At 35.4% G+C, this 22,253-nt stretch overlaps 3 protein-coding genes across 4 annotated transcripts; 1 reads left to right on the top strand and 2 right to left on the bottom strand.

Annotated features, from left to right (window-relative positions):
* Positions 1–5,015: 5,015 nt before the first annotated feature.
* Positions 5,016–11,807, bottom strand: LOC106954498 (NADH dehydrogenase [ubiquinone] iron-sulfur protein 8, mitochondrial). Of its 2 annotated transcripts, none has more exons than XM_015044027.1 (8): positions 11,717–11,807; positions 9,925–9,980; positions 8,841–8,900; positions 8,584–8,673; positions 7,716–7,824; positions 7,255–7,318; positions 6,029–6,157; positions 5,016–5,519 (listed from the first exon to the last, which is right to left on the bottom strand). In XM_015044027.1, the coding sequence occupies exons 2-8, from the start codon at positions 9,965–9,967 to the stop codon at positions 5,388–5,390; spliced, it is 627 nt and encodes a 208-aa protein (XP_014899513.1). In that variant the 5' UTR covers positions 9,968–9,980; positions 11,717–11,807; the 3' UTR covers positions 5,016–5,387. The 2 variants fall into 2 exon arrangements, with proteins under 2 accessions (XP_014899513.1, XP_014899515.1); XM_015044029.1 differs by lacking the exon at positions 11,717–11,807 and adding an exon at positions 11,512–11,670.
* A 1,143-nt stretch (positions 11,808–12,950) lies between these two features.
* LOC106954503 (C5a anaphylatoxin chemotactic receptor 1) lies at positions 12,951–17,574 on the top strand. The gene is made up of 8 exons (XM_015044036.1): positions 12,951–12,999; positions 13,322–13,461; positions 14,045–14,108; positions 14,247–14,372; positions 14,886–15,024; positions 15,102–15,272; positions 15,971–16,055; positions 16,204–17,574. Exons 1-8 carry the CDS (start codon positions 12,951–12,953, stop codon positions 16,423–16,425), a joined length of 996 nt encoding a protein of 331 aa, XP_014899522.1. The 3' UTR covers positions 16,426–17,574.
* An 85-nt stretch (positions 17,575–17,659) lies between these two features.
* Positions 17,660–22,253, bottom strand: LOC106954499 (SLAM family member 9-like). The gene is made up of 4 exons (XM_015044030.1): positions 22,149–22,253; positions 20,255–20,587; positions 18,877–19,164; positions 17,660–18,010 (listed from the first exon to the last, which is right to left on the bottom strand). The coding sequence occupies exons 1-4, from the start codon at positions 22,243–22,245 to the stop codon at positions 17,907–17,909; spliced, it is 822 nt and encodes a 273-aa protein (XP_014899516.1). The 5' UTR covers positions 22,246–22,253; the 3' UTR covers positions 17,660–17,906.

Genomic DNA, 22,253 nt, shown 5'->3' on the forward strand with positions numbered 1-22,253 from the left:
AAAATGAGTAGTTTCAAAAACCTTCCTATTGTTGAGTCACACTGCTCCGTTACTTAGCAACCCCAGCCGAGCTCCACCACATTTGGTCATCTGGTTTTACCACTGTATTCGCTGTACAATGGCTGCTGGAAAAGACAAGTGTTTTGTTGTTGATTTACTATCCAGAAACTACTTGGCGCATTTGTGTTGGTTGTGCAGGAGGCTCTACTTCTGCTGTTCAAAGCTGTATGGTTGCAGCCATTTTCGAATGTGAATGTAAATGTTGAATTGGAGCGGGTGAGGGGTGCACAGCTTATTTGGACTTAAAGCATAGTAGGTTACCTTTATATAACAAACAAATATACATCCAAAGCTATTACTAAGACTATGCTCCATTTCCCCAAGGACAGAAATATTTTCTATTGAACTTGAAGGACAGTTGGAGGAGGATGAACTTTGATTAAAAGTGATTTATTCTGCTTCCTGGAACAGGTTGGGATAGATATATGGGCTATAGAAAACCTGTTCATTACATTTTTGCAAAAAAATATTTTTAGATATTAGCTGCGCTTTTTATTAGACATTTCAAAAATAAAGTTGCTTAATGGAAACAAGCCAAATTGAAAAAAACAACAACTTGTGTTTGTGATAAAAGGTTTTGCTGCTTGGAGGAGGTCATCTGTTTGGCCATGCTGAAATTGGTTTATTTTGTAAAATGGAAACATTTTTTTCGCATCACGCAAGTCACATGATCAACTACTGGATGTTGCCGCTAAACACAAAGAAGAAGACAACAACAGGAAGTACTTAGTGGCATGATTTTTCCTCACATTTTGCCTGAACATTTCTAAGAATGGTTGTAAACGGCATCATGGAGAAGCAATGTTGTGATGACATGCTGAAGGAGGGTGTTGAAAAATTGACAGTGGCCAATTTCAAAGCATCAGATACGACTACGATATGAAGTCAAATTTCCTTAAAGTTATTTTTGATGTCCATAGCATTTTCATAACAACTGAAAATAAAATTATTTTATGATTGTGGTTTAAAATGGACTGTGCGCCCGGAAAATACATAAACCCCCATTAAAAGGGGAAATAGTCTATCTGCAGTTGTATAATTTTCTGTAACTGACTGAACTCTGCATAATTTAGTTACCTGAATAAATACCAATTACTTACAAGCTTCTCCCCATGATTCCCAGCTCTTTCCCTGGCGCAGCCCCAATTCAATCCTATAACAGGCAATGCATTCTGGGGATCCGGGAAAGCAATAATGCAAATTGAAACACTCACGATGTTAAAATTAACTTTATTAGATTTTTTTTTTTTTTATTAGATTTGGTGGCAGAAATAAACAGTTATGTTGCCTCAAGACCAAACAAGCAAACAGTTCATATTTACACACTGGTGTGCTGGTCTATCACTGGATTCCAACAGTTTGTGTTTGTAGAACAGGAACAAAAAGCGGTATGAATACTTTTGCAAGGCACCAAATGTGAGCGGCTGATTCTTCCGGACCTGGTTCTGTTTTAGCTGGATCTCTGTTATGGCCGACCTCCTCCTGGTCTCTTCATGGCTGCCATTTGCCGGATAGATCAAAGGTATTTTTAGCAGAGCTGAACATCTGCAGCGTCTCAATGATTTTTCAATGTCACTGCTACAAATCACTGTGAGATGGATCAGTGACGCAACGTCTCACTCATCCTGGCGAACGTCTTGATTCCACAGATGTAAAGGTGGCAGGAGACGCTTTGCTTCGTTTAAAACAAACTCACTGTGGAAGTTCTTCCTTCAAACTGGTTCCAGTGTTAAAAGGTTGAGTAGTAACTAGTTACATTTACTCAATTACATTTAATTGCACAACTTTTTTTTTTTTTTTTTTAAATGTACTTTTAGGAGCATTTTTACTATGTTGTATTTTTTTACTTTTACTTGAGTAATTTTATTATAAGGTATTTCTACTCTTAGTTGAGTAAAAGTTCTGGATTTTCTACCCACTGAATAAAAAACATGTTTTAACCAAAAACTCACCAGACACAGACCTGCAGTTTTTTGTTTTTCTTTAAGGTTTTGTTGGCTCTAGTGGCCTTTATTTGAAAGTAGTTTGACAGGAAGGAGGGTTATGAGAGAGGGGGAAGACATGCGGCAAGGCATCACCAGGTCAGGAATTGAACCTGCAACCACTGGCATGAGGACTAAGGCCTCCATACATGGGTTGTGCTTTGCCCCTGCACCACCACAGCACCCCACACACTTGCAGTTTAAAGATACACAAATTTTTCATAGAAAGAAACTGATTTGGAACGTTTTTTATTTTGCCTGTTTTTTTATTATTTATGTGAATTATTGTAATTTTTGTTAAAATACCAAAGTTTTCACTTAGCCTTATATTTTTATGTATTCTTTAATTATTAAACGATTGATCATTTGATCAGTTACTTAGTACTTGAGTAGACTTTTTACCAAATACTATTTATACTTTTACTTGACTAAAAATGTGTTGCAGTAGTGCTACTCTTAGTTGAGCACAATGTTTGGCTATTTGCCCACCTCAGTGCTAACCAACTCCATTGCTTGCTTGGTTCCGTTTTTTTCATTTCCATCGCCAAGCATTTAATCTAGTAGAACAAAACCGGCTTTATATTTTTTTAGCATCAACTAGTTGCCCCTTTCATGAGATGCATCAGACCAGCTCAGGGTTGAGGACAAAGTCTGAGGCTGAAGGGGAGAAATCATAGACCATCAGTAGCAATTAAACTGTTGTAAGTGATCTGTTTAAATATCTTAATAATAATAATAAAAAACTGAGATTCAGAATTATGTGGAAGTCTCTAGAATAATAAGAAGGCAATTACTATTATTAATTTACTTAATTTCTTGCATTGACTAAGAAAGAAAACAAGCTATACAACTTCAAATGTGAATTAGATACAGGATTAAAAAAAATTCAGGGTAGATCTTCATTTCAGATATTATGAAAGAACAAGAATGAGAAACTAAACATTTTGCCTGTGGCAGAATTAACTGGCTGAATAATTAAAGCAGTAAATAAAAGAATAAAACAATTAACTTGTTCAAAATCCAGATCAAAATGTTGTTGTCATGCTTAGTGAAGTCTGGGTGTAAACTGGAAGCCATTTACTGTTTATGTTTCTTTATGTGAATTTTGTCATGCAACATTATTAGACATTTGTATTTCCTGAAAAGTATTCTATCAGGAAATACTTAAAACTGCAGGTTTGCTTCAGACGCTTGCATCTGATTGGTCAACTTCCTTAGCAACTAAACTGCTGACCAATCACGTTTCCTCCCACAGTTTTAGCCCCTCCCATTGCCAGCAGATGAATAAAACAAATGTCAGGATGTGCTGCCACCCCTGACAATGAAAAAAGATAAACATTCAAATTATTCCATATGCTGTAATTAATACAGATTTGTACTTTCTCATTTAAATATTTCATTCTGCATTTGATAAATTACATTGAAAGTTTCTGTATTGTATTTCCATTTTTAATTAATCAAATATATATCCAATGAATGATTTAATAATGTATTCAGTTGTGAAACTAAATACTGAAACCCCAAAATAAATAAGTTAAAGAATGAATGGATGAGGCCTAGATTGACTTACTTTATTTAAACTTCTTTTTAAACCATAAATGACTTTTTAAGTGTAAAGTAATTCATATAAATGCATGGAGAAATACAGGAATCTTTATGCTGCTCTTTAATAGTTGACAACCAAAATAAACGGTATGAAACATATCACCATCTCTAATACTATATAACTATTTACCTAATTTCCAAATAGTCGACTTGTGTGTAATTGAATCTCATTACAAACTGTTTCATTGGTTTTTGGAGAACAAGCAGCATAATGAAGACGGGCAGGGAGAAACTTATGTTGAAGTTTAAACTTAGATTACATTATAACACAATATTCCAGCTTTGAATGCATCATCTAAACATGGAAAGAGGAAAGAATTGATTTGAAAAGCCGCCTAGAGGTCCATGGTAGCTCTGGAGGAGTTGCAGAGACAAACAACTCAGGTGGGAGAATCCGCAAATAATTATTGGTTGAAAACTTTGGAAAAAACGTTTCTGGAAGAAAGTCAAAAGAAATCTCCTTTGTGGTTTGTCAAAAACATAAAGTGAGATGTAAATTAAACTTTTGAAACTACAATTAGATGCTGTTTGTGGTGAAAAACAAACACTATGCCTAACCATTACCACTGGGAAATATGCTATTGGAGCCACAATGCAGCATCTGGGTAGGAATGGCCTACTCAAAGCCTGGATTTCAACAGATTTCTGTTCAATCACTCTTCATCCAACCTGACATAACCCAAGTCATTTTCTAGAACTTAGTCACTAGATGCAAGACTTTTGCACCAAACTATGGTTTTACAATTAAATGTCTCACTTTGAGTTTGGATTATTAGATTTAAACATTTTCTAATTTACACATATGCACTAATAAAAGTTAATTTATCACATGGAAACCCCATAATAATGCAAAAACGTTTGTGGTTCTAATATGACAAAATGGAAAAATCATTGCTAATCCCATTTAAAAAATTAGAAGAAACAACTTAAAATACAATTAATGTTTCATTTAAAGTTAAATTTTATTTTAAGACCACAAATGTCTGCAGTGAAATCCAATAAAATGATTTATTCACACAGAATCGAATGTTAACTGGAATCTGACCTCGGCATCCAACAGAGTCCATGTTTGGTTGACTAAACAATTAACAGTAACTTACCTTAATCCTCCAATTCCTGCTCAAATGCCGTTTCATTTGAATGTTCTCTGTGTGCAACGCTCTTTATGTTTCACACAACAAGCTGCTACGAGCTGGAAGCTGCTGGCCAAAATCTATAAAGCAGCAAGTTGGAAAATTGTCCTGTTGACATTTAGTAATAATGATGACGTCTGAAACTGAAGAAAAAAACCACGGCTGTGCATGTCTCTTACTGAGCTGCCATGACAAAATAAAGAGCCATCAAAATAAGCCTGCTGATGAAATAGTGTAAATTTAAATGACTTTTTAATAAGAATTATAGGCACCAGACACGTCTTAAAATCCTGTTAATGAAAGACTTTCCACACACATAGGAGAGAGCTGTGGACACCGAGTGAGCGAAGTGGTTTGATACCATAATAAATACGCACAATGAGCAACAACAGAGCCTTGAGGTGGAAACATAAAGAATATTTATGATAACAAAATGAGAGTAAACTTAAAAGGTCAATGTTTTAATTAGGTTTTTGTTGTCAACAAAGGTTCCTTCAGCCAACCTGAAGCTCACCCGTCAAAGCCGAGTTAATATTCTTACAGTATGTACAGATTCAACATGCGTCACGTTTATAGTCTTCCCCACTGTGTGTGTGTGTGTGGACATCTATCGATAGAGGTAATCGGCTTGTATGTTGGCAGCGATCTCAGCCTCCCATTTATCTCCATTGTTTAGCAGTTTCTCTTTGTTGTAGAGCAGCTCTTCGTGGGATTCAGTGGAAAACTCAAAGTTAGGACCCTGCAGAAGGAGAATGTTTGGGTTAAAAGGAAAATAAGGATTTTTATTCCACTTGGCTTGGCAGTAACACTTTTTGCTGCGAAAGTTTGGACTATTTTCAAACAAAATACTAGTGAACTGCTAATTTATTTTGATTCGAGTCAAATTGAAAGTAAAAAACAAATGCAAAATGCTCCTAAAAGAAGATTATATCTGAAAATACTAATTTTTTTGATGATTAAAACATTTTTATCTGAAAATAACATTTTTATTTTCAGTTCTTAAACCAGAGATATCACATTTTGGCTACCATAGTTAAAAATTTAGTAATTTAGTAGGTCATACTTGATCAATAGCAAAAGAAAAACATACATGTGTTTTAAATTACTAATGACTAATATTTTCCTTAAAATACAAAGCAAACTTTTGCTTATCAGGCCTTCCTGCAGCATTTTTCTTGGTCTGTTATTTGTTAGGGCTGCGACTAATGATTATTTTAGTGATCGATTATTCTGCAGACGTGTACACACCTCCACGATGGCGTCCACAGGACACGCCTCCTGGCAGAAGCCGCAGTAGATGCACTTGGTCATGTCGATGTCGTAGCGAGTCGTCCTCCTGCTGCCGTCGGCACGAGTCTCTGCTTCAATGGTGATGGCCTGGAAACGGGACAGGAACCAACAACACCGACTCAGATACTCAGATACCGTAAATATTGACATCCAAATATTGTGGGAATTTGCAGAAAGATGTTAGTAAAAGGTTTCATCAAAGAGGTCTATCTGAATTATCTAGATTGTTTTATATTACTGATATGTTTTCTTTTTGATCAGAATCATCCATCATTTTTACAAATCTGCTGACGCTTTCCATGTTAGCATAAAAATAACTTTCAAGATGCAATTTTTACCAAAACATAGAAAGGGAAGAACTACTTTTTGATATTCTCTCTTAACTAGACTGTACTTAAAGGCAATTTACTCCAACCTGAGACAGACAATGAAAGTAAACTGGAACTATAATTTACCGGATTTATACACTTTTGTCAAAGGAAAATTCAAGCACTTTTCAAGGATTTTTCAGGGAAGTTTTTATACTTTTCCAGCACCACACACGAGATAAAAACAATAAAAAATATTATTATTACTGTTAAATAAATTTTTATGTTAGTATTCTACATTCTACAGCAGGCACAATATAAACAAAAAACCCCCAAAACAAACAAACAAACAAAAAACCCCCCACTAATTTAACAAAAAATACCCCAAATCCAAAACCATTTCTCAATGTATAAGATGATCAATACGTCCTTAAGCCATTAGGAATAAGAAATATTCAAAACACTGAAATAAGCCAAACAAATTGTGTTTATTTAAATGACTTTCCTGCTCAGATCACAACCTAGAAAAAAACAAGTAATGTTCTTGCTAAGTTTTCTGGCATTTTGAAAATACAAATAATTTTAGTAACTTTAACCAACCTAAAACAAGAAAAGTTTAGTCTGATTTAACTTTGTACAGTGAGAAAAAAATGTGTGTCTCTTATTAAAGTATTATGAAAATATCTGGTTCCAACTGTAATGTTTTCCAGTTTTAGGCTTTTAATCAAACATTTACTTGCACTTTATTGCAAAACTGTTCAGTAAAGATTTGGAAATCAAGCACGTTCCAATCCTTGAAAACACCTGGTTGAAATTCAAACATTTTCCAGGATTTTAGTCACCCTGTATTAAGTTTGTCTGCTCTTGTGCGCTCACCTGGGCGGGACAAATGGCTTCACAAAGTTTGCAGGCAATGCAGCGCTCCTCTCCTGAGGGATACCTGTTAAAATTTATTGCAAAGAAAAGTGTAAAAATGCTGCCACTATTTTAAATAAGATTAAATACATCAATCAAAACAAATCCTATAAGCACTACAAAAAGTAGAGGGTATTTCTTTTGGAGATGTGAACTGGGAGCCAATCATCTTGCAGCTGCGTGGGACACAAGTTCTGCGTTTATCTGATCTCAGTGACAGAAAACTTTTAAATTCGTACTGATAAATCCTAAACTACGCAGAGGCTAAAATGATTAAAGCGCTAAAAAGGCTAAGCATCGCTACTGCATGTCTGTTTTTTTATATTTTCTCTAATATTTGAAGAAAAGCTAAATATATAACAGCTATTTTGTGAGGTTGAAGGATTTCCGACAAAAATCATCAACATGTAGTTCGTCCCAACCTGCGCAGAGCGTGTTCTCCTCTGAAGCGCGGCGACAGCGGTCCCTTTTCAAACGGGTAGTTAATGGTGGCAGGTTCTCTGAACAGGTAGCTCATCGTCATGCCCAGACCTGAAACCAAATCATTCACACCTGAGTACGAAACTTGTTTTCAAAAAGAAAAAAATGACAATCCTTTCACAGAGAAAAGAAACAACTCGCATATATTAATCTATTTTTAATAAAACGGCAAATATTGGCCCGATGATATATAAATCAATGAAGAGTTAGAATTGCATTATTTATTTGAGAAAATAAAATCAGTAGTTTAAATTAATCTGTGTAGATATAAAATGCAGCAGTAGCTGTGTTTCCATTGATGCAGCTAATGTCAGATTATGCAATCTGACATTTTCCAGATAAATCCCCTTAATGGTAACACACCAATTAAAAAAAATGTTTTCAGCTGAAAGGTTTTGGTGGTGGCATGAAGTGTTTTTTTTTCTTCTTTTTTACAGCCACATTGGAATTGGTTTATTTTTGCAAAACTGCAGTGGAAACACTTTTATTTTTGCATCACGAGTCACATGATCAACAATCTGATGTTGCCATCGGCGTAAACCATGAAGAAGACGACGGCCGGAAGTAGTTATAGGATGATGGCGCAGCTTGTTTTTTAATGACTTAATGTGTAAAGAAACTTATTCACATGTGATTTTAATTGTGGTTCTTATTTTAATGGAAACACAGAAATTGCAAAATTGTTTCTTTTTTGACATTAGCGGAATATTGACAAAGGTTTGTGCACATTTGTAATGGAAACGCAGCTACTGATGACCGTTTGCCTCTCATTTTTCTACAACTCCCTTAATCCACATCATGACCTCTGACCTCTGAAGAGCTCTGTCCACAGCAGCGTCTGTGCAGATCGGTCTGTGATGGACTTCATGTCTGTCGGCAGCTCCTGGGCGTTCACATACTCTGCAGACAATAAGATGCTCATTTATCTGACACACATCAGGATTTAGAAGAGTAGATACACTTTGAGTCCTAAACAATATGTATGTGTGTGTGTGCGTGCACGTGCGTCTGATAAAATGATATGAAAATGTGTTTAATGGTGCAATCGGTACTGAACTGGTACTTACTGAATCCATTCCTCTGGACTGAAACACTGAAGGACCTCACTTGGGCAGCTGCCAAAGTGCCTATGAATAAATGAAATAAATAAATTAAATAAATAAATAACTATCAACCTCATAATAAATTTATAAGATGTGAAGTTTCCCTAAAAGGCACTTGATAGCTGATTGAACATCAGTGTCCACTAAATAACATGGAGACAAACATATTTAAAACAGTTCTTACACTGCTTTAAATAAATAAAAACTTCTTTAATGCACACAATTTAACAGCTGCCACTTTATTTATGTAGTTATTTGTAAATATGACACACATGCACAACATGACACTGTACAATCACACAATCTAGCAGCTTTTCACAGTAAAATTAATCAGTATTCACTAACTCTTTTAGGTTAAATGCATCCATTTTTAACAGAAACTGTTTTAAATGAAGCCTTTAAATGAGCATTTTACAAAGTTAGAATGCTAAGAGGTACTTAAATGAAAATAAAAATGACTTATATGTTCAACAGATGACACAAAATGAACAATTTACTTACAGAGAAAAATCTACACACTCCTTTATTATTCAAAAACACACATAATAGACATAGCAGACAAAATAAGATCATTCAACAAGAGCAGACATGGTACCACAAATCTTCATTATCTGAAAATGTTAAACCAGGGAAGTGGAGAAAAAACAGGAAAACTGTGAAATTAAATTGGGATTTTACTTTCTTTCTTTTTTTAATATTTGCCTTATATAGTTGTTTCTGTTTTTGATAATTGCTTTTTAACTTAAACCAATAAATATTGCTGTAAAAACAGCATGAATTATATTAAAATGTTTTATTTACTTTGCGTTTTTATAGTCGCTTGTTGTTTCCCACTGTTTCAGAGTAACTCAGTGAAGCACTTTGGGCTACAATAATGTCTTTAAGTTAAATAAAGCTTTTTTTAATGTAATTGCTGCTCAGCTTAAGATAGAAAGCACCAGTAATTATTTTGTTAAAGGAGAATCTTTACAAAGAGCCTGAAGGAAGCACAATCAAACCAATATCCAATGGAAAATAAGATTCAAATCAGTTTAGGGAAAACTCTTACCTGTCCTTGAGACGGAGTAAAGATAACGAAAGGTTGCAGCCATCAGGACTTTAAAGCTGAAAGCAGAAGCAAAAGAATTAATACAATAAAGCATCATTAGAGTACGTTACAGCAAAATTAACATAATGTTGTATCACGTAGAATAACTGCACTATGACTCTATTACACCTGAAGTTTTGACATGTTTTTTCATATGCCCAAAAGAACAGCCAGACAGTAACAAGTCACCCACTGCTAAACAATCAAAAACTAACTGACTGATTAAAACCAGATGCAGTCTGAGATTCACAGCAAGTTTATTGAGAGCTGGAGAAACAGGCAGAGTTAAAGCAGGGAATCTACTGAGGCAGCATTGTTTCAAACTGCTGGGTGAGATTATTTTGGATTGGGTGCTTCCTATGGTGGATGTGCTCATCATTTAAAGCTACCATCAAGCAAGTGTTCACACTGGATAAAACTGCAGCTGTAACCAAACTGCGTGGCAGACTAGTTGGTAATGCTACCTGCCAGAAACACTTTAAAAAAACGAGGAAAAAGAAACAAAGACAACAGAAATTCTTGATTAACAGTTCAATGATGAGAGTAGGGCTAGAAAAAAAAACAATTTTTAAGATTTTAAATAAGACTAGAGGCTAACTAAAGCATCAGCAGACTTTCATTGTTGTGGAGCAAACATGTTATAAAACATGCATTCAGCAGCGGCATAACTAGAATCACTTTTATCATCAATGTTTTAATGTGTGGAATATCGCATAATAGCTTATCTGAAAAAATGTATCCGCTTTTACTGCCTTTTTGAGAAAGCGCTTTGTTAACAAGATGCTAACGTGGGATAATGTTGAAACAAATAATAATACAATATATTTTCAGCTAAATGTCACTTCCTGAGCTGTAAGAACAGATGCAAAGAGGCATTAAAAAAGTTTTTTTTAATATAAAATCTAAATATATCCATCCATTCAGTATTTGTGTGCTGAGTATCTTCAAAACGATTCTAAATAAGACTGTACCTTTAAGAGAAACATAAACTGGGTTAAGATGTGACTGTAAATACCAGGTTTCAAATCTTTTCGTGTAAAAATGGAAATATCAATACAGTTCAACCTAATTATTAAATGTTTCAGTAATTTCTAAACCTTCTGGGTTCTAACCTGTGCGGTTGTTGTTCTAAATTAGATAAAAATAAGAAGAAATATTATATTTCACAGCAATGAACCATCCTGATATACACATGTTACAGATTGCAGCATTATTTATCGAGCGACATCGCAAAATTTTGGTGGCAAGTACTATAATTTGCACAAGCAGACAGACATCACTAGTAGAAAACACATTTTTACTATCTAATACGAAATAATAACGCAAAGCTCTGGTAAATAATATCATACATACACTGAGTTTAAAATTCTCTATTTTCCACAATGCAACATGAATGTTGTCAGTAACAAACAGGTATTTTTACATTATTCTACACGTTTAGCAGAGCTACTGTGGAGACTAATGCTCTCATTGAGCCTCACGGTGACTCAATTCTGCACAGCACCGGACTAAATATTCACAAAGCTGAGTTTTATCCATGTCAATTACCTAATTTTCTGTGAATGAGCAGAGAAATGTCCGCGTCGGTGCAACTACGGCTGTCAAGGACGTCTGAATAAAGGTCGCTTCAAATAAATGAGGAATAAAAGTATCCTCTCAGCGCCAACCAAAAGCTAAAACCAAGGTTTGACACCGCTAAGAATGACTGCAGAAAAAAATTATATCTTATCACCTTTAAGCATTTCTAACTTACCGAAAAGTGACTACTAGCTACAAGAGGAGAGACGGCGAACACCGGAAGTTACACAACATGACCAGTTCCTCTGCAGCTGTGACTTACTTTGTAATGAATACCGCCACCTACTGGACGGCTGTATGAAAAACACAAATCAGTAAGTAAGTATGAAAAGTTGTTACTATATTTTCACAATAACTGTATGCGCATATTATTTTTGGCTTCCATGGAAATAACACGAATGCAAACATAACACTGGCAGATAAGCAAATTGTTAGTTATATTTGGCAATTTTCATATCCACAAATGTAAATTTTCATCATCTTCACCTATTTTTTTCTTTTTTTTTTAAAGTTTTGGTTAAAGAAATCGAACCTGTATTTGTGCACTATTTCCTAAAGTACAAACAAAAAAGCTGCAAACTTATATGGACATTATAGGTCATTGAATTGTTTTTCCTTTCTTTATGATTATGTCTGATTTCTGATTATGTTTTGGTTTTTCTTCCAATGCACTTACAGAAGGCTGTGCACACATTCTTTGTTCTGTTCCTTTTTTCTTTGTATTTATAAACAAACATTTTATCAATAAAAAAAGTAAGTAATTAAGCAAATCGATTTATCATTATTATTGTTATTATTATTTGTTTCTTATTTTCTTTTTAAAAGTACTTTAGGGGCTGCACTGTGTTTTATATAACAACAGGGCAGCAGCACTCTCCTGTTGATGACTTAAGGCAGAGCAGCACTTAAGGTACTTTAAAAAACTACTACTACTTATACTACTACTACTATAATAAATAATAATAATATACTACTACTACTACTACTAATAATACTACTACTACTACTACTACTACTACTACTACTACTAATAACTAATAATAATATACTACTACTACTACTAATAATAATACTACTACTACTACTACTACTACTACTACTACTAATAATAATAGTGCAATACTTATACTACTACTAATAAAAATAATAACTGTTTCATGAGGAACAGTAATAACTGTTCCTCATGAAAGTCAGAATTTGAGTCTTATTTGCTATCAGTTGTGTTTAATAATTGGTCAAAACAATACAACATGGTAAAATGTCATGCAGCTGATTTCACGAGAACCAAATAGAAATATGAATAAATAGTCCGAATGTTGTCTCTATCTCTAGATGTTTGAAAGCAGAAATGAAATTGTTTTACTGCTTTCTGCTACACAGCCAAACGTCTTACACAATACTAGTAAGACATGTTCACAGAAATGCCCAGGCATATGAAGAGTACACAAGCCTTGTTGCGTAAGTGCAATGGAGCGTGTGAAGTTTAATTGAATAGGTTTCTGATGACTCCTTCATCTGGGCTCTGTGAACACAATCACTTGTTATCGGTGCTGAAGCTCGAGGGCTCGCTGGACCAGTAAGCATCATTTTTACCGTATAAACCTGTTGGTAGAGTTATTAATTCACAGAACAATTAATCTTTTAAATGATCATTTTCCAAATTGTACTCTGTTCCTTTCCATTGTTGTGTTACATCTTTTTCTCATGAAATCTCTTAGTGTAACTTAATATGTAGGTGGGAAGCTGAACTCATCTGCGTTCTGTATTTCCTCTGTTCCAGTGAGTGACGGCTTGAATGGGACTCTGCTCCCTGAAAAGCGTTGGTCTGAGGAGGAGAAGTGGCTGCTGGTGGCTGTGTTGGGTGGAGAAATGATCGTGGGAGTTGTTGGAAACAGTGTGGTTCTGATCATCAAGGTCATGGTAAGATCGTCACAATATTGACTTCTTTTCAGTCTATGCATGGTTTTTATGGAGTCCTGATTTAACTCCAGACCTCAGTTATACTTAGGGAGGAAGTAACTAGTGACATTTACTCAATTACAGTAATTGAGTAACTTTTTTGAAAGGAAAAAAAAAACACTTTTAGGAATATTTTTACTATCCTGTACTTTTTACTTTTACTTGAGTAATTTTATTATGAAGTATTTCTACTCTTACTTGAGTACAATTTCTGGATTTTCTACCCAATGAATGAAAACAAACATGTTTTAACCAAATATTCACCAGACTCAGACACACCTGGAATTTTTGTTAAAGTTTTATACAATTTTATTGAAAGAAACTGATTTGGAAATATTTTATTTTGCCTGATTTTGTAATTTTTTTGTTCCTTATATGAATCATTTTTGTTATTTCCACTAAATTAAGTTGGATCACAGGTTTCTTTTTCCAGTGTATGTTATTCTATTCTATTTTACCGCTCGTAAAGGACTGTGTTTCACATTTTATTCAAAAATATGACGTGGTGTCTGTCCATTTGCTCCCTTTATGTTGTTGTTTTCAGTGCAGAGGTCAGTTCTGCTGCCATTACTGGCTTCCATTCATCAGTCTCACCATGTCAGATCTAGGTACCACTTTCAAGATTTCCAGTGAAACCATGTTTATGTCGCTTCACTTTACCGCTATATTTTTATGTGTACTTCCATGCTGTTTGACTGTACTAGTAGAAAGGTTCTTTTTAACATTAAATTATGATTTATAATCAGGATGTTCACTTCTGATCACGTCTGGATCCATGATGGCCGCCCTGACGGAGGGACAGAAGTCTCCATGGTGTGAAGTCGTCAGCTTGCTGAAGTTTGCCTTCATCACCTCATCCATAGGCAGCATAGGTACTCTGAGGAACTTAGCTTTTAAAACATTATTAAACCAATGAAATTAAAACTCTATGCACTGTTTATCAGTGGTTCATCATTGCATCTGATTGTTTAAATGATTTAGAGACAAATAGAAAAAAAATCTCATTTTGGAACTATGGTGGAGTCGAGGAGGAGAAACTGATCTCCAGAAACTGCAAAGAAAAGTTTAAGAAATGCTGCTTTAAATGCCGTTGCTGATATTTTTGCTCTGTTTACAGACACTTGCATGCTTTCCACTGAAAGAGCATGTTCTTTTCTTAAAGGTGCTCACATGAAGCTAAAGGTTTCTGATTTCCCTCTGAATCCAGAGGAAGTAACGAGCCAGTATTTGTTTTTTTATGCAGTTTTTTCCATTTTACTACAAGGTCAAAGTGTTAGATCTGCTGTGGGTATTTACCCAGGGCATTCTTTCTTTTTACTACACTTTGTGCAGGAAATTTTAATATATAATAATTTTATCTAATTGAATTTTAATGAATTTCACAGCCATCCTCAGTGCGCAGCGTCTGATTGGCACGTCGCCCACAGGAAGTGCTGTGTTTGGTTTCATGGCAGCAGCCTGTTTGACCTCCTGGGTAACGGGGTTGGTATTTGGGAGCATCCCTGTCATCTATGACTGGGTCAGGTTTGTACAGTAGTTGGCTCAGAAATGTAAGTCATTGTTCATTTATAAATATCAGAAATATTTTTCTGCACTTTCAGGTACGATCCTGCAGAGATGCTGTGCGCCGTTTTCTGGGAGAGCAGCTACTCGGACATGATGACCTACATCCTCTGTGCTTTCTCCATCTGCATCTTCCTTCCTTTCCTCCTCATGTTCATCTGCTCTGTGAGGATTGTTGTCAGCTGTCGCTCCAGCAACAGGTACGCCAGGTGAACAACGTCACACAACATCAGCAGGAAGGTTTACAGTTAATGGGTTTATCTTACATTACAGCAGCAGGAGAGAAGTTCATTCACACAGCAACAGCTACATGTTGAGTGACGCCAAAGGAAGCAATTAAAAAATGGCCTGAACAAAGTTTTAAATAAAAATAGTGACAGATAAAAACCAGCAGCAGAACGACTACAAACAGAAAAACAATCTGACATGTAGCGCCCTCTGTTGACAGTTTTCTATACTTCTCTGTACGGTAGACTGTCAACCGTACAGAGAATCTTTAATATCTGACAAATATCTTTAATGTTCTTCATTTTCAAATTTATTATTAGAATTGTAGATGATATACAGACACAAAATGGTACTGGGTTAGGGTTAGTGAAGAAGAATAGAACCGTGAAGTAGAAGACAAATGATAAAAGATTTTCAACTTATTTAAAAAGAATGGAAAGTGTGGTGTATAATTGTATACATATATACTTTGATTTTCCAAAATAAAGCGCTGTGCAACCAGCTGTCTTCAAAAATCTGATGAATACTGATTAGGCCATTCGTGTGCATGTTAATCTCAGGTTTTATCTGTTAACTGACTGAATAATCCTGAAATCACCAAATTTTCACTGCAAGCAGTTTAATGAAAGGCTGTGTGACGATTAAACCTCCTTTTTATTGTGTTTCTTGTTTGTCTCAGCGATGAAGACACAGATTTGTCCGAGGTGACCCCTCTGCTAGTGGCTTCTTACATCATCTGCTACACTCCCTTTTTTATGTCTGAGGTAAACACAAGCTGTTGCATCTACTAATGCAAAGCATGGAAAAAAGAAAGAAACCAAACGACTGTCTTCCGTGTAGAAGAATATCTTAGAAACTGTAGTTTTACTCCTGACATGTTTGTTTTTATGCTTTGCTCCATCCACCGTTCAGCTGATCCTGTTGGGTAGGACGGACCTGGCTCCGGCCCCTGATTGGTTGAGGACGCTGTCGTCAGTGATGTCATACCTGGACTGCTGTCTGAACCCTCTCATCTACTTTTTCCATCAGAGTTTTCGTGAGGCTGGTCTGGCCCTGCTGTGGACCAGAAAACCCAGGAAACCAGTGTTAGAGCCGGTCCTCACTGCCATCACTAGAACCGACTTCAGCCTGTGACACAGATCCTTTATAAATCAGGGACAGAGACGTTGAACAAAAACATATTTTATTAAAATCTACATGTACATCAAACAAAAAATGTCTTAGTTGCTGGAAATGTTCTTATTTCCTTTCCTCTTATTAAAGGATTATTCAAAATTCATATTTTGCATGATTTTCCTTTGGGTTTCTACTGCTTCTAAAAATAACCGAGACGATTTAAAAAGACACCTAGCTGGTTTTTGGAAATTAGTTATGACATGAAAATCCTTGAGAGGATTTGAAAATGTGTGATCTCACACTATGTCCATCAAATCTGGATGAGCCTGAAGGATTTTGCAAAGAGGAAAGGGAAGAACTTTCTGCTTATTTAATCTCATCATGGTTGTTCACTTCATTATGTTGTATTAGTCAAAATAAGCAGAGGAGTCTGAATCTCCACTGTTCTGAGTTAAAGTAGCCTATGTGGTAAAGGTTAACCTGTAGATGTTTCTACACAGGAAGTGAGAGTGCTCTCTGTTCCTCTGAACGGTTTCTGAAACCCCCAAACTCTGGGCACACATCGTATTTTTCATGATAGTCTGTCACAGACTCACAACATAAATGAAAAACAAAAGTAACAGATGCATGTCTTATTTAATCTTATCAGACGAAACGTCTGTGCAGAGTTCTTTGTGTTTATCAAGGCCAGTCTGTGAAAAATAAAGGCAACCGCAATGTTTTGAACTGCTGCCCCTTGACCACACAGGATGCTGCGCTCTCCGAAAACAAGGACGGGAGATGGAGGCTTTCTTCAAAATGACGTATCGCTAGCAAAGAGATGCACTGGAAATCAGCTCTAATTTTACTGTCAGATAAAGGATGAAGGTGCATACATTACAGCTCAACTTTTACTAACCTCATTGTTTATGTGTTGGTCATTATGGGAGCTACTCTGGAAAGCAAGAATTGGTGGAAAACCCTAGATAACTTTAAGCACTTTAAATTACAAAACCAGTTGTTTAAGATGAGCAGGTATTTGGTAAACAGGTGAATCAATTATAGTTAGCTTAGCTTAGCTTAGCTAGCATTTAGCTTCAATCTTAGCAGTTAGATAATGGATAATACATTTTTATGGACTATTTTATGCAGTGTTTTGGTGGAAGAGGGACAAACAATGCAAATTAAACAGACAAGTTCAAGTTACAAACTATCAGTGATCAAACTACTGATTGGAATGTAAAAACTAACTTATTTACAGGTTATGTTTTGCCATATCGCAGGGAATGTGAAAACTTTACTCGCAGATCCATTACATTCTTACATTCAGTCGAGCATCAGTACTGGGTCCAGTTCATCACAGACTTTGCTGTGGTAATTTGTGCTCTCAGGGTTTGTTTCTTAGATTCTTTTAACACAAAAACTGTAGTTCACCAAGCTTTGAATGCATGAACTGTCTCTGCTCCAGTGTGAGAACCAGCGAGTGTTGGGTTTCCATGCCGTTAGTTCATGGTTCATCCTCAGAACCTGATGTAGTCAACCAGAAGAAGAATCAAAACCAAGGCAATTCCTGCAGAAACGATCAGCCTGACGGTGGCTTCATTCTGACACCAGCTGCTGTTTTCTGAAGAACACAAACAAAATGGAGCAAGTAAAAAAAAAACTCCACTGGCAGATTATTTCAATTATAACTAGTAGTTTTCCATCAATATTAAGGAATTATTGACTGAAAACATACCTGTTAGTTAGTTTTGTCTTATTTCAAGTGTCCCAAGATTAAAATTGTTTCATAAGATTTTGTGTTTTTGCAGTGTGGAAGCTTTTCGGAGGCGTTGATTCACTGCTAAGTGTCAATCAGTTTCCAAAAACTGATTTCTATTTTATTGATGAATCTGGTTAGTAGCTAGCAGATGTGGACAGAGTACCCAAAGACTGTCCTCAATTAAGAGCTGCATTACTTTAACATACTTTTAATCAAGTATTAGGTAAAAGGTTTATTCAAGTACTGAGTAACTGAGCAAATGATCAATCATTTAATATTAAAATATTACATTACCAGATGGAACAAAATATAAAGCTAAGTGGAAATGTTGGTATTTTAAGGACCAAAATGACAATTTTTCCAAATAAGTTTCTTTCAATAAAAAAACTTTTAAAACTTTAACAAAAACTGCAACCCATTAAAAACAAAAACAATGTGTCTCACTGGTTAATTTGTGGTTAAAACATGTTTGTTTTTCATTCAGTGGGTAGAAAATCCAGAAATTTTACTCAAGTAAGAGTACAAATACTTGATAATAAAATTACTCAAGTAAAAATAAAAGGTACAGTGCAGTAAAAATACTTCTAAAAGTAAAGGTTTTCAAAAAAAGTTACTCAACTAGCTAGTAACCAACTCCAGTAGCCTCTGTAATTATTCAGTTCACTTAAGTCATTGAAAGGTTAGTGTTAAGAGAGGAGACTATAAACATCCATTATTTTTAACTATACCTGCATTTCCCAGCTGAACGTCCTTCGTAAGCAGTTTGGTGGTTTGCCTCTCTACAGGGTTTTCGGCCACACAGCTGTAGTCGTCTCCATCAGGGGCGTCTACCTCCAGAGAGAGCGTCAGCATAGTGGGCAGACTGGGACTGCTGGTTTGCTTCAGTCTCTCCGTCCCTCGGTACCAGGAGAGCTTCAGCTCCCTGCTGTTCTGGACTGAACACTCCACGGTGACTGAAGCAGAGCTGCTGTTAACGACAGATGACCTGACGGTAATGGACGGCGCAGGCAGGAAACCTGAGGAAAGAAACATGAGAAACGATGAGAGGACTCTGAGTTTATAAGTACAATTCCACTGACTAATTAAACTAGATCCAATGTTTATGCTAAACAATGGGAAGAGTCATGTTGTCACATTTAGAGTGAGAAGTTTTGGACATATAAGTAAATTTTAATATCCAGAATCAGTTTAAAAAAAAAAAAACTCAAAGAAAACATAACTGAATAAACTTAATATATGTAAAAACATTATTTTTATTTATAAATTGAGAAAATATCCACAAAAATGAATATATATTTAAATATTTGGTTGCAGAGGTTTTGTTCTGCAGGTGCTGCAGGTACAGTTGCTGTTTTGTTGAGGTTGCTGTAAAGCGACCAAAGGTCCCTACACTGACACTTCAAATTCAGAGGAAGTTTGTTACATCTGCTGGTTTGTAATAAATGAAATGTGAGCGATGCATCACTAAACCGCACACACAGAGCAGCTGCAACTGTGCCTCATTAGAACAAAAATCTATTTGTGGTTGATTTTGTTTGTGGCTCAGAAAAAAAAACTGAATAAATGAAGGATATTCTCTTTCTGTCACAAAGAAGCTTGTAAACAGCCATATGAAAATATACAACAGTTATAGTTGATAGAATGGGTTTCAGATTGAAATGTAATTAAAAAACAGAAAATCAGTCAATGAAAAAAGCTTAAACCTGCCTTAATAAATAAATAAATAAATAAATAAATAAATAAAAGTTCCTGGTAAGGGAAACAGTGCTATGCTCTCCTTCATCTGAGAAAAATGTCTAGCCTGTGACTTTTTACCCTGATAAATGCAGTGGAAACACTAGAAACAGTCCCTGAAATTTACCCTGGTGTCTTAAAAAGAGCCTTGAAGAGGGGAAACACCTGAATTATGGTTTCCCACAAAACCAATGTCTGGACAGAAGGAAATGTCTAATTCTTCATTTCTTTAAGTATTAATTTTGAGACAAAAGTACTAAGGAAATTTTACATCCATTTTTTAACACATTACTCTTAATGAAGGCGTAGCTGCTCATTTAGTAAAGATGTGTGATGATTATTATATGGTGATAAAAAGATGCTTCTACTCACTGTAGACAGTCAGATGGAAATCTCTGCTCAGGATTTTGCTGCTGATGGACTGGAACTGGTAAACGCCTGAGTCGCTGGTTTCCAGCTGTGAGACGGTCAGAGCTCCGGTGAGGCTGTCAAGAAGAAGTCTGGCTCTGAACTTCTCCTCATAGTCACATTTCACTTCTTTACGCAGGTTTGCTGATGCTATTCGGATGTTTGGGCTTTCAACTCCGAAGGTCCACACAACCCGGGCGTTGTGTTGGCTTTCTACCGGCTGCAGCGTGACATTCGTTCTCTCTCTTGCTTTTACAATTTTCTTTTCCTCTTTTGCACAAACGTAGCACAGCAGAACTGAAAGACAGAGGACATTTGTAAACTCCCTTTCAGTAGCAAATATCAAAACCAAAAAAGTATTTTTCAGACATGAAACATGCACCTGAATCAACTCTGAACAGTTACAATGAGATGAGACTGCCAGCTCAGTTTGGAATTTCATAAGAAAGCTTTTTATGAAATACTGCATCATACTGGTAACATGTACTGAGTTTGTGATAAAAAATGTTTTTACAGACTCTTTTCTCAATGATCCAGAGATGAGCTATCTGAATCTCAACTACAATTTGGCTCCTATTGATGTCCAAATTCAATTCAAATTAGAAAATACATTATTTTTTTGAAAAATACTAATTAAATCTGTTGTTCTAAATCAGCACACTGCAAAAACACAGAATTGTACCAAGTATTTTTGTCTAATTTTCAATGCTAACGACCAATTGCACTTAAAAGAAGACAAAATTAACTTACAATTAACTTCTCAGCAAGATATACTAGCTTGCTTAAAGTCAGTAATTCTTGAATATTGATGAAAAACATACAGTTTTTTATTGGGAGATTATTTCACTTATACTGTGGGAAAAATGACTTGTAATAAAATAATCTGCCAGTAGAACTGCTGCTTTTTTAAAATCAATATTCAAGATTTATTGACTTGAAACAAGGCCTTATATCTTGCTAAAAAGTTACTGGTAAGTTTTGTCTTATTTTAAATGTAATAAATTATTTGCTCTAGAAACTAAACAAAAATACTTTGTAATATTTGGTGTTTTTGCAGTGCAGAGGCTAAAATTTGTAACATAGAAAAATAAACTTTTCCAACTGTAAGAGTAAAATACATTGGTGGAGGAGATATGATGTCAAAGCTTCAACGCAGAAAACTGAGAGTCAAAAACTTGGAAGTTTCCACCACAAAAAAGAAAAAAAAACTGATTACAACCAAGATTTGGCATTTATGAGTAAAATCAAAGCAAAAACTAAAGGGAGAATTTCGTTTATTATTTAAAAAGTCACTTTAAGCATCTTTAAGAGTCTAGAAAACAACATAACTCGAGTGATTGTTACTGCGACATGACTACAGGAATCTGGTAAACAACGCTGTTCATTATGACTGTTCAGTTTTCATCGCCGCTGTTCAACTTCTCCAAATCAAAGGTTCAATAAAACAAAAATATTAGTTTTTACACAACATGTTGGCTCAGTCTTGTGAAGCGAAGGTCAGAAACTTCTCTTCTTTTTCTTTGAGACTCACCTAATGATGTTTCAACAAGATCAAATTTATTTAGAAAATGCAGATCTATCATGCGAGTTTTAGAATATCTTTATATAAATTAAAGCTAAACCTGATTGAACTGAAATTATGTCATTTCCTGTAGGAAATATGAAATATGAAACAGTTGTTTCATCCCACTCATTATGTAACCTCAGATTTTCACTACTTAATCTCTGTATGTTATTGTAGGTGTATATAAATATATATATTTAAATATGAGTCCTGTGCCTAAACACCACATTATAACTGAAAACAACAAACTCTCTGAGTGTCTCTACCTGTGAGGTAAATGATAGCAGACCTTACCTGCTGTGAGGTAAACTGAGCAGCATGTCACTGCTGAGCGCGCTGCCATTTCTGCTCCACCTGATGTTGTTCTGCATTGTAGTGAAACCGTCAGCATTGGTGCTG

The sequence above is a fragment of the Poecilia latipinna genome, unplaced genomic scaffold (genome assembly GCF_001443285.1).
Source record: "Poecilia latipinna isolate Pla-1442-1.1 unplaced genomic scaffold, P_latipinna-1.0 Scaffold660, whole genome shotgun sequence".
Lineage (NCBI taxonomy): Eukaryota > Metazoa > Chordata > Actinopteri > Cyprinodontiformes > Poeciliidae > Poecilia > Poecilia latipinna.